The sequence below is a fragment of the Ursus arctos genome, unplaced genomic scaffold (genome assembly GCF_023065955.2).
Source record: "Ursus arctos isolate Adak ecotype North America unplaced genomic scaffold, UrsArc2.0 scaffold_20, whole genome shotgun sequence".
Lineage (NCBI taxonomy): Eukaryota > Metazoa > Chordata > Mammalia > Carnivora > Ursidae > Ursus > Ursus arctos.
Window position 1 is genome coordinate 8043379 of NW_026622875.1, and position 13388 is coordinate 8056766.

Genomic DNA, 13388 nt, shown 5'->3' on the forward strand with positions numbered 1-13388 from the left:
TGGGAGTTGGAAGTGAGAGCCTCACCTAAAGCCAGACCAGATCCTCAAAGAGTTACATATTGGGTTTCAGTGGATACAACCCCACCCTCTGTCCTAACACAAATAACTGAGAATAAGCATGTCTCTCTTTGACTGAACTCTACGGGGTCCCTAAGAGTTTGTGACGATGGGTCTGCCCTCACACATGTTCAAGATTCAAATGTATAGTATCTGCCACAGTAAAAACAAATTCACAATAAAAATATTTAAACATATGAGGAAACAACCTACCACAAATGAGAATCAGCAGATTAAAAAAAAAGGTTAGGTACCCCTCCCCCAAGAACTTCATTTATTTAAAATATCAGCTAGGAACTAGAAAATGAGTGTGTTTAAAATTATTTTAGATCCACAAGGAGTTGGAAACACGGACAAAGAAAAATATATTGTCAAAAGAAAAAGACTAGGCAGATTTTTTTTAAAGAACCATATGTAACCTCTACAAATAAAAAAAATTGATAACTTTAGAACCTCATGGAATGGGTTAAATGGCAAATAGGCAAAGCTGAAGAGAATATTAAAGAACTGGAAGAAGGATCTGAGAAAATCGTCCAGAATGTACTCTTTAAGTTCAGTAAAGTATTCTCAAGTCCTTTCATTGTTCAGGAAGATGATAGAGAAATTAATTTTGCTTTGTTAGTTCCAGAATGTTTATCTTTTCAAAGACAGCCATGAAAACCAAAAAGAAATAGAATGGTCAAATGGAAGAAACACAATTAAACAAACAAGCAAACAAACCTTGTTCAATTGAAAGCAATAAAGAAGGGGGGGGAAGAACATAGACAAAAGCAAGATGAATAAAAAACATAACACAATGTAGTAAAAATAAATCCAAGTATACCAATAATCATCATAAATATTAATAAAACAAACTTTCCAGTTAAGAGACACAAGATGTCAAGTAGGAATATTTTTAAAATCCCCAGCTATTGGACACCTACAAAAGCCACACATAAAACATAAGAATCTAGAAATGTTCAAAGTAAAAAACTTGAAAAGAGCAGGGGGAGAATATACCAAACAAGTGTAATTCACAAAAGCTAGGATAGCTATATTTCTACAATTGGAATAACTTTAAGAGAAAAGAGAATAAAGTAGGATAAACACTTTATTAGAATTATTTAGTAACATAGTTTCAAAAATATCTGCTAAAGACTGACGGAATTATAAGAGGAAACTGACAAATCCATAATCATGGAGGGAGATTTTAATATACCTCTCTCATAACTAAGTCCACTCCTGTCATAAATGACCACTCAAATTCCAAAAAACCTGCTAAAGGATACAGAAACTTAAACTTCATAAAGTTAGAAATAATGAAATATACAGAGCACTGTCCCGAAACTTTGATAAGCAGGCTCTACCAAACATTCAAGGAATATACAATCCTCACATTATACAAACTGCTTCTGAGAATAAAGTGTGCAGGAATGTGCTAAATACTTTCTATATGTGTAGTAACTATGATACTAAAAAGAGACAAGGACAGTACAACAAAAGGAGGCCAGCCTCATTCAAGAACATACATGCAAAAGCTCTAAATAAAATATTAGGCAAACAAACTCAGCAATATATGCATAAAAATATATTATAACCAAGTTTATTCCAATACTGCAAGATTGGTTAAACATTAGAACTATCTATTAATTTATTACATTAACAGTTTAAAGGAGAAATCATATAATCATGTCAATAGATGCTGAAAATCATTTAATAAAATTGAACACTTATTTATGTCCAAACTAGGAAACAGAAACTTAAACTGATAAAACAGAAGTACCAAAATTGATAGAAACATATACATACTTAATGATGAGTCTTTAGAAACATACTTCTTAAAAATAGAAAAACAAAAGGATACCTTGGACGCTGGTTCTATTCATTGAAGTATTGGAGGTTCTAGCCAGTAAAGTAGGACAAAAAAAAAAAGAAGCATAAGATATAAGAACAGAAAAAAAGAAACAAAACTGTCTCAATTATTATGAGTTGATGACCTATATACAGAAAATCTAAGAGACTCTGAAGACAGATTGTTAATAAGAGAATTGAGCAAGTTTTGCTGTCTGAAAGATCAACATAAAAATCAGTTGCTATCTTAATACTAGCAGACAATTGATAAGACTTTTTAAAAAAAGTTTCCATTTACAATAGCAACAATGAAAATGAGATACCTAGGAATCAATTTAATTAAGAGATGTATAAGACAGAGCTAATATCACAAAACTTCATTGAAAAACATTTTTAAAACCCTGCATAGATGGAAGGACATATGTTTTGAATGGGAAGACTCAATTTCACAAAGATGTCAATTATCCCAAATTCGTCTGTACATTCAGTATGGGGGAAAAAATAACCTAGTTTTTCAAGGTAGCAGACAAACTAATGGTAAAATTTATATGAAGGAACCAAGAGGAATTTGAAGTAGAAGATAATTTGTCCCATGAGATATAATGATTTATTATAAAGTTATTGTAATTAACAAAATGTATAATTGGTAAAGGTATGATAAATATCAAGAAACAGACCCAGACAAATGAGAAATCTTATACATGAAAATGGTATTAAAAAATCAGAAGGGAAGCAACTGACAACTTGATAAATACTAGGACAATTGTTTATATACACACAAAAAAATCCGTTCCTCGTGTACAAAAGTAAATCCCAGATGGATTAAAGACAAATATGAAACACAAAACCATAATGCTTTTAGGAGAAAATTTTTATAAACCTAGCATAGAAAGATAACTGAATAACAAAAAATTATAAACTATAAAAAAATTTTAAAAATCAACTACATTGACATTGCAACTTTATAAGTGATAAAAAAAAAACTAGTGTCTGGAATAAATAGCTTCCACAAATCAAGAAGAAAACACAAACATCCCAATTGAAAATAGGCAAAGGATAAGAATGGTCAAATCGTGGGAGGGGAAATGACCTGGAAGCATATTAAAAGGGTGTTTAGTTGCCAAGCAATTAAGGAAATGCAGATGAAAACAACAACAAAAAAATGAGATAACCATCTCACACTCCATCAGACGGGCAAAAACCAATGTCTGTCAAGACCAAATGTTGTTTCCTGTTTTGTTAATTTTTGCCATTCTAATTGGTGTAAGGTGGTACCTCATTGTGGTTTTGATTTGTATTTCCCTTATGGCTAACAATGTTGAACATTTTTTTTCATGTGTCTGTTTGCCATTTGTATGTCTTCTTTGGAGAAGTGTCTGTTCATATCTTCTGCCCATTTTTTGACTGGATTATTTGTTTTTTGAGTGTTGAGTTTGAGAAGTTCTTTATAGATCTTGGATACAAGCCCTTTATCTGTAGTGTCATTTCCAAATATCTTCTCCCATTCCATGGGTTCCCTTTTTCTTTTGTTGACTATTTCCTTTGCTGTGCAGAAGTTTTTATCTTGATGAAGTCCCAAAAGTTCATTTTTGCTTTTGTTTCCCTTGCCTTTGGAGACATGTCTTGAAAGAAGTTACTGTGGCCAATGTTGAAGAGGTTACTGCCTATGTTCTCCTCTAGGGTTTTGATGGATTCTTGTCTCACATTTAGATCTTTCATCCGTTTTGAGTTTATCTTTGTGTATGGTGTAAGGGAATGGTCCAGTTTCATTCTTCTATATGTAGCTGTCCAATTTTCCCAGCACTATTTATTGAAGAGACTGTCTTTTTTCCATTGGATATTTTTTCCTAATTTGTCAAAGATTAGTTGTGGAGAAAGGGGAACACTCTTACACTGTTAGTGGGAATGCAAGCTGGTACAGCCACTCTGGAAAACAGTATGGAGGCTCCTCAAGATGTTAAAAATAGAGCTACCCTACAACCCAGCAATTGCACTACTAGGTATTTACCCCAAAGATACAGATGTATTGAAAAGAAGGGGCACATGTACCCCAATGTTCATAGCAGCAATGTCCACAATAGCCTAACTGTGGAAGGAGCTGAAATGCCCTTCAACAGACGAATGGATAAGGAAGGTGTGGTCCATATATACAATGGAATATTATTCAGCCATCAGAAAGGATGAATATCCAACATTTGCACCGACAGGGATGGGACTGGAGGAGATTATGCTAAGTAAAGTAAGTCCAGCAGCGAAAGACAATTATTATATGGTTTCACTCATATGTGGAACATAAGCAATAGCACAGAGGTCCATAGGGGAAGGGAGGAAAATCTGAAGGGGGGGAAATCAGAGAGGGAGATGAACCATGAGAGACTATGGAGCCTGAGAAACAAACTGAGGGTTTCAGAGGTGAGGGGAGTGGGGTGGAAGGTATAACAGGGTGATGGGTATTAAGGAGGGCACGTGTTGTGATGTGCACTGGGTGTTATACATAACTAATGAGTCAAAAACTAATGATGTACTGCTATACTATACAGTGACTAACTGAACATAATAATAAAAAAAAAAAAGACCAAATGTTGGCAAAGCTATGGAGCAAACAGTCATGCTGCTGGTGGGTGTGTAGATCATTATAGTCACGACGGTAGGCAGAATAATGTTCCCCAAATGTTCACGTCTTCATCCCCACAACCTGTGGGCATGTTATGTTTCACTGCATCGAAAATGCAATTAAGGTTGCTACATAAAATATGGAGATAATCCTAGATGATACACATGGGCCCAGTGTAATCACAAGGGTTCTTAAAAGTGGAAGAGAGAGGCAGAAGGGAGAATCAGAGGAAGAGATATGATGATGGCAGCAGAGTCAGAGAGGTTCTCGCTCTGTTGCTGACTTTGAAGATGGAGGAAGGGAACTCCAAGGAATGCTGGTGGTCTCTAGAAACTAGAAAAGTCAAGGAAACCAATTCCCTTCTACAACCTCCAAGAAGGAACTCAGCCCTTCAAAAGCCTGGATTTTAGCCCGGTGAGACTCACAGTGGACTTCTGAACTATAGAAATCTACAATAAGAAATTGTGTTATTTGGGGCCACTAAGTTTTTGGTAATTTCTTATGGCAGCTATAGAAAACTAATGCCATCACACTGCAAGGAAATTTTGGAAGATCTAGAAACTTAACTCCCAGGGACATAACCACTGCTTTGCTACTTAATTATGTGGTCCAGGGACCATCAGCATCACCTGAGAGCTTGTTAGAAATGGAGATTCTCAAGCCCAAACCCCGAACCTGCTAAATCAATATCTATGGTTTAACAAGATAGCCAAGATTTCTAAGCACATTAAGCCCAGAGGCAGTACCCTAGGGAAGATCTTCCATTTATGAACAAAGAAATAGGTATAAAAATTGCAGCACTATTGGTAAAAAACATCATCATCGTCATAGTAATGTCTTTCAACCATAGAGTATATGAATGAATTGTTGCCTATTTATACAATGTAATGCCATACAACTGTGAGAATAAGTGAAGGAGAGCTTCTTGGAGCTAAAACTTCAAAACAATGTTAAATATAAAAAAAATTAAAAGTTGCAAAGAGATTTGTACAGTATGAATACTATTGATATAAAATTTTAAAGCATGCAAAACAACACTGTAAAATGTTTGTTGGTATAGACACATGCAACTAAAACGGAAAAACATTCATGAAGATGATAAATACCAACTTTAGGATGGTGGTTGCCCTTGGGAAGAAAAGGAAATGAGTGGGATAGGAAGCGATTTTGGCATAAGGTTGTTTTGACAAAGCTGGCTGGTGGGCACAACCTTATTCTTTATATTATTGCCTCATTTGTCTAATGGCTTCAAATATTCCATAATTTAAATGAATATTAGTTTAAAAATGGAATTTACAGGATTTCTCTTTTCTTTCTTGAATTTATAGGGTTTCTACATCAAAGTGTCTTCATCAGTTTCTAACTTAGAAAAAAATTTTACGCATTTATTTTTGCATCATTTGATCGAAATTCAAGTCAGCTGGAAATGACTAATCTGGAGTTTTTCCCTTCAAGACTCTCAGGGTGTTTAAAGAGCGTTGTACCAAAAGCCTTACACCAATTTCCTGTCTTCAATTCCAAAGAGAGTGAGATTTATCATGAAATTTTTTTAGAGGTTGATCAGTACATAATTAAGTTCTGGGATCTATTGTACCCTGTACAGATTGGGCATTACATTTAAAATTCCTGATCTTTTAAGGAGTAGCTCTTGGTTAAAAGAGACAGAAAACAAACAAACAAACAAATAAATAAATAAATAAATAAATAAATAAAGCAATGTGTTGTGATGGGCATGGCATTTTTTAAAAAGAAAACCCTGAATATTTCTAATACTTTGCACTCAGTGGGCATATGACCGAAATCTGCTGGAGAGTAATTCTATGAACCGCATGTGGGAAAAGCAATTCTCATTATTTATTATCACCTGTATACATTCAGTCTGATCCAGAATCACGCTTCTATTATTTTTAGTCACTGATATTCTGAAACGATAGCCTTTTGTCCTATTCTCATATCTAACTGTCCTTTATACGTGGACAGGTCTCTTCTGTTTGAGAAAGGTCTACATATGTGTAATAACTGCGGCTTATTTGAGTCCTTCTGTGTCTTTCTTCTATATACAAAGCAAAATTTAAAGTAAATAGACAAAAAATTTTTTTGTTCAAGAAATCCCTAGAAACCAGTTTTCCTGAGACATTGAAGTACTTGAGAGGATTTTGAGAAAAAATCCGTACCATAAAGTGTTAAGCAGATGTTTCCCATATGTTGTTTGCAGATAAGTCCCTGTAGCTTATGCAATATCTTTTCTTGAGATTTTGCCATTTTAAATCCAGTTGTCCATACATGTCTTTGAGGCAAATCATGTGTGACAAACAAGCTGAGTCTAAACTTCCCTTGAAATAGTAGAGAAATTGGGGATTTAAATTTGCATTGCTACTTTTCTAACTATTCATAAAACTAAGGCAGCATTTCCATATGTCAGTTGTCTAAATCACGCCTCCATATCTCTCAGGAACGTGAATACATTCCTCTGTGTTTTTTTGTTTTTTGGTTTTGTGTGTTTTTTTTTTTTTTTTGGTTCAGTTTCATGCTTATGGCACTGCTTAGTTTTCATTTAAACAGGATCCAAATGTTGTTTCTCGTCAGGAATTCTTTATCAGAACTGTTTCCTTCTTCAGGGTGTGGTCTGGTTACTGTCAAATTTTCCTCTTTCCCCACAGTGCATTACTCAGGAAAACTTTTTCATTAGATAATATGTAAATAAAACATTCCCTTTTATGGAATCTGTTTAAGTCATGCGTTAGTGATTTTTCAGAATAAGATGCTGTGTTCTCTTTAGCAGAAGACTTGGCCATCACTCCACACTATGTAATTAGTAAGTGCAAAGGTGATTGCACTGACAATAAGTGTGTCTGTACAGCTTGTGAGCTAATACTCACCATTCCCGGTATTTTTCCCTCAACAGGTAATGCCATGTTATTGAGGGTGTTGCCCGCTGTGTATGAAAAGCAGCCTCAGCCAATCAACAGACACCTGACAGAACTCCTGGCCTTGATGTCTCAGCTGGAACAACCAGAACAGTACCATCTTCTCCGGCTTTTGCATGTAGCTGCGAAGAGAAAGCAACCAGAGGTAAAAAGTATATCACATATACTATGGTCCACACAACCAGGCATGTTTCTGGGTATGAGAACAAGGTGTGTGCTGCAGGTCTCCTCCCTCATGCGCCCAAACACACCCATCTTTAAATGAAAGCACTCATTCACTTGTTCTAGAACGGTGAAAGTGAGGGTGTGACGGCAGAGGTTGGGTACTGTGTTATGGTTCCCCAGAGAAAGAGAACCAATAGGATACATATATCGTGAGCAATTGGAGTTGGCTTACATGACTATGAGACTAAGGAGTGCGGCAGTACGCCATTTGTAAGCTGAGGACCCAAGAGAACGAGTGGCGTAGTTCCAATCTGCATCCAAAGGCCTGAGGAGCGGGAGAATCAATGGTGTGAGCATTGGTCCAAGTCTGAAAGCTTCAGAACCAGATGGCTGATGGTGTAAAGCCACAGTCCAAGGGCAGGAGAAGACCAGTGTCCTAGCTCAACCACTCATAATCAGGCCCTCAGCATTTCCGAGGAGGCCCACCCACATTGGGGAGGGCAATCTGCCTTACTCATTCTAGCGATTTAAATGCCAGTCTCATCTGGAAACACTCTCACAAACACACTCAGAATAATATTCAAGCAAACGTGTGTGCACTCGATGACCCGATGAAGTTGACACATAAATTAACCATAACAGGCACGGTACTAAAAACAGAACAGAGGTAAAACCTGTCACAATGGCAGAAAAGCTTGAATTGAAGTTGAGTGTGGCCATGAAGTCCCAGGAATCTGTGGTTTCTCAGAGAGGGTGGAGGAAATGACCTGCACGTGGGGAAATTAGCCTGGAGTGAGAGCAAAGGCTCATTTTCTAGATAGCAAGTTAGTTGCTGGGTTTTTGGAATCAAAGAAAAGATTGTAATAATTAGGAAGATTGTGATTATCAGTCACAGAACACCCAACCCATGCTGGTTTAAATAATAAAAGGAATTTATTAGCTAACGGGATGGGGAAGAATACCTTCCGATGAGATGGTCGATCCAGGAATTCAAATAATACAAACAGAACAGTTTTCCTATTCTCTATTTCTCAGATTTGATTTCTGGTTTTGCCTTCCATTTTCAGCAGGCTTCTCCTTGTGGGTTCCACACAGGTCCAAGGGGCTCTCTAGGCACCATGCTTCTTCTACCTCCCCCCTGACCACCAACATCCAAACAAAAGTCCTGATATTCTCTGTTTAGGACACACACTGTATCCCTGGTGCTTCTGCTGACCCTCAAGGATACTCAGAGAGACACCAGACTGCCAGGAAGGGGAAAGTAGAAATGGATTATGAAAGGTACCCAACCATGTGCACAAGTGAAGATTAAGTCAACTGAAGGTTTTATCAATTATGGTTGCAACTGTTTCATTTCCTGATAATGTCAATACCTTCCATTTAAAAAAATCAGTGAACATTAAGGTGAATATTGGAACATTTGAAGTCAACATTCAAATCGTTCAAAGAAAAGCAGGCAAGAATGGTCATATGCATAATTAATCACAATAGGCTGCAAGTGCCTGGTGGTAAGGAATGATTTCTTCTTTTCTTCTGTATCCCAGACTTTGGCATAGTATCTGATGGCACTCAGTAAACATTCACAAAAGCAAACAGAATAAAACAGGGTGATAAATGTTCTGCAGATGATATGAACAGGAGGGGCAATGAATCTGCCTTAGGGAGAAATAGGTGACATGAAGATTCACGAAGGGAGTGGCATCGGGGCTAGGTGTTGAAGAATGGTAGGTTTTGGTCCAGGTAGAGCAGAGAGGCAAAGGGCCTTGAGGAGGTGGAGACAGGGCTGGGAGTCCTGGACAGTGGAGTGCAGGCTTGGGCCCTACCCCTAGAGATTTCAATTCAGTAGGTTTGGGAAGGCGCCCTGGATCCTGCCTTTTTCCAAGTTCTCAGGTGATGCTTTTCCCACTGCTTCACACCACACTTTGAGTAGCTAGGTGGGAGGTTGGGCAGAGGACTGGGGACATCATCTATGTTACCTGGTGTGCATTTTTGCTTTTGCCCTTAGAGCAATATATTGTCATTATTTTTGCATGACTGTCTTTCCCAGTGCACTCTAAACTCCTTGAGGGACATAGGACCTATGTCTGCATATTTACATGCACTCCCTAGCATAGTGCTGCACACACAGTAGGATTTCAATAAAAGGGTGTTGAATTTAGAAATAAATAAATGACCAGAAGAGACCAAAGAGATTGGAGATCATGGAGAACCAGGGAAAGGATCTTGCGGCCTTCAAAGGGTGTAGGGTGGCTCAACAGGATCAAGATCTAGAAAAGTAAAGGGGCCTGGAGAGGGGAACCAAACTTAGATTTGGCAACCGGGGACTCCCCAGGGCACTGCTTGTGTGGGTGGGGCGAGGAGTGGTGGTCATCTATTATGGACTGTGTGCGGAGGGACGGTTAGGAACTGACCACACGAGTGTAGAAGTTTAGAGGAAATAAGGAGAACTAAAATAAAATCCAGTAACAATGAAGAGATTGAAGGTGTGGAACAAAGTACTAGCTAGAATCAGGTGCTAGAGGAAGTTAGAGAATGAACACCAGAGCCTAAGCAGAAGAATCAGTCTGGGGAAAAATTAAGGACAGAAAGTTGGAGCAAAACTGTAGTAGACTTGGGGCAAGGAGTAGAGTTGAGGGATCACTGGATCACCTAAGCGGAGACTCGGAGTGAAGGGCACAGAAGGGGTGGGGTATTTGTTTCCCATCCCTGCTGAAACATATGACCACAAACTTGGTTTATGACAGCACAAATTTTTTATCCTCCAGTTCTTGAGATCAGAAGTGCAAAATGGGTCAGCAGGGCTGCATTCCTTCCAGAGGTGCTAAGGGAGAAATCTGTTTCCTTGCCCTTTTCCAGCTTCTGAAGGCTGCCTGCACTGTTCAGTTCCTGTTCTGCCTCCCTCTCACCTCTGCTTTTCTCATCACATCTCCTTCTCTAACTCTGAGCCTCCTCCCCCTCTCTTCTAAGGGCCTGTGTAATCACCTTAGTGCCACCTAGATAATCCAGGATTATCTCTCCATCTCAAGACCTTTAACTTAACCTGCAAAGTCCCTTTTGCCACTCAAGGCAACGTCATGATGGGTTCTGGGGATTAGGATGTATATACATCTTTGGGGAGTCATTATTCTGCCTACCATGGATAGAGCCTGGGGACCAGATGATATGGAGAATAAGGAGGGGCGACCAAACGGCCAAACTTGGTTTCATAAAGGAGGCAGCTGGCATGCCATTTTATCTGCAGCCCGCAAGCAAGAGCAAAACATAGTTTTTGGAAAGGGAGGTTCAATAAAATTTCAAGGGGGATCTAGGGAGAGTAACTTAATTCAATTTATTTCCCATGGGCTAAAGGCTGGAATAAGGGTAAATGAGACCAGCAGGAGGCTCACTTGTAGGAAGGGGGAGGGAAAAGACTTGGGGTCTCCCCACCTAAAAAGATGGGGTCCAAGAGTGAGGGTGGCACCGTGTATGACATTCAAAGAGATCCCATCAGACACCTGGTTATAGCCCCTCTGTGGCTGCCCAGAGACTCAGGAGAGGACATTTATAATTGGGCCCCTGACTGCTGTCTGTTCTCATAGGGTCTCTTTAACTCCAACACCTTGAACAATTATATGGTCCTGAACACCCATAGATGGACACTCTTCTCTTGGTGCACCGAGTTTTTACATATGTGCAATGTTTCTTCCCTCACCACTACTACTCTTTCTGGGCTAACTATTCCTGCTCCTTAGACAATTACTTTGACGTCAGTTTCTTGCCAGGAATCTTCTCTGACTCCTTCCTTTCCACCATCTCTGCCCTAGCAAATTTCACATTGTAATGAATCTGTCTCTACTGGTCTCTCTTTCTCTCTGGGCCACCTTGGCTGTGATGCAAATGCTGGAGACATGAAGACCACCTGGTTCACTGCTGTGTCCCTGATGCCTTGCGTAATATCTGGTACACAGGGGTCCCACTTCATGAATATTTCTTAACACAGATAAGTTAGTATTAGTGCCTCCATTTGCGGAGGACTTTGCATTCATAAAGGACGTCTTTTTTTTAGCATCTAATCCTACCAATTTAGTTTACTCTTACCAATAACTCTGCAATGTGTTATTCTTTTCTCTGTTTTACACTACTCAAAATGGATGTTCTGGGAGGTTAACTTGCCCCCATCACACAGGAGGTTAACTTGTCCCCATCACACAGGTTCAGGACTCTGACCCCCATCCCTCTTCTCTGTCCTTGTCCTGGGTAAATAACCAGTAACCACACATACCTTGTTTTATTATGCTTCACTTCATTGCACTTTGCAGATACTGTATTTTTTACAAATTAAAGGTTTGTGGCCACCCTGCACCAAGCAAGGCTATGGGCACTATTTTTTCAATAGCACTTGCTTACTTTGTGTCTCTGTGTCATATTTTCATAATTCTTGCAATAACTCAAACATTTTCATTATTATTATATTTGTTATGGTGATCTGTGATCAGTGATCTTTAATGATACTATTGTAATTGTTTTGGGGTACCCCAAACTGCACCCATATAAGATACAAGCTTAACAGATAAATGTGTGTGTTTTCACTGCCCCATCGACCCTCCATTCCCCATCTATCTCCCTCTCCCAGGGCCCCCCTATTCCCTAAGATACAACACAATTGAGATTAGGCCACCTAAGAACCCTAGAAAAGTCTCTAAGTGTTCAGGTGAAAGGAGGAGTAGCAGCTCTCTCACTTTAAATCAAAAACCAGACATGATTAAGCTTAGTGAGGAAGGCATGTCAAAAGCTGAGACAGGTCAAAAGCTAGGCCTCTTGTGCCAAATATTGGCCTCTTAGCTAAGTTGTAAACATAAAGAAAAAGTTCTTGAAGAAAATTAAAAGTGCTGTTCCAATGAACACAAGAGTGATAAGAAAGCAAAACAGCCTTATTGCTGTTGTGGAGAAAGTCTAAGTGGTCTGGATAAAAGATCAAACCAGCCGTGACATTTTCTTAAGCCAAAGCCTAATCCAGACCAAGGCCCTAGCTCTCTTCAGTTCTTCAAAAACTGAGAGAGGTGAGGAAGCTGCAGAAGAAAAGTTTCATGTTGAAGCTGTAGCAAGTTATGCAGAAGATCGAGCTAAGAAATTTCATGAAAGTGTCTACACCAAACAACAGATTTTCAGCATTAATAAAACAGCCTTCTCTTAGAAAAAGATGCCATCTAGGAATTTCATTGCTAGAGAGAAGAAATCAATGCTTGCCTTTAAAACTTCACAGGACAGGCTTCTCTTTTGTTAGGGGTTGATGCAGCTGGTGACTTTAAAGCCAATGCTCACTGACCATTTTGAAAATTCTAGAGCCCTTAAGAATTCTGCTAAATGCACTCTGCTTGTGCTCTGGAAATGGAACAACAAAGCCTGGTTGACAGCACATCTGTTTACAACATGGCTTACTAAATATTTTAAGCCCACTCTTGAGACTTTCAGCTCAGAAAAAGAGAGAGAGAATGGGAGAGAGAGAGAAAGAGAGATTCCTTTCAAAATATGACTGCTCATTGACAATCTACCTGGTCACCCAAGAGCTCTGATGGAGATATACAACAAAATTAATGTTTTCATGCCTGCTAACACAACATCCATTCTGCAGCCTATGAATCAATGAGTGATTTGAACTTTGAAGAATTTCTTAAGAAATACATTTCATTAGACTTTAGCTGCCATAGATAGTGATTCCTCTGATGGATCTGGGCAAAGTAAACTGAAAGCCTTCTGGAAAAGAGTTACCATTGTAGACATCAGTAAGAGCATTCATGATTCATGGGAAGAGGTCA

At 38.7% G+C, this 13388-nt stretch overlaps 1 protein-coding gene across 5 annotated transcripts in view; it reads left to right on the plus strand.

Moving 5' to 3' along the window:
- Window positions 1–13388, plus strand: part of VEPH1 (ventricular zone expressed PH domain containing 1) — a 223822-nt gene that overhangs the window by 52088 nt on the left and 158346 nt on the right. For all 5 annotated transcript variants that reach the window (XM_057315872.1, XM_048216092.2, XM_057315874.1 and 2 more), the window contains one exon: window positions 7407–7573. In XM_057315872.1, the coding sequence (XP_057171855.1) occupies window positions 7407–7573 (167 nt within the window). The remainder of the gene's footprint in view (window positions 1–7406; window positions 7574–13388) is intronic.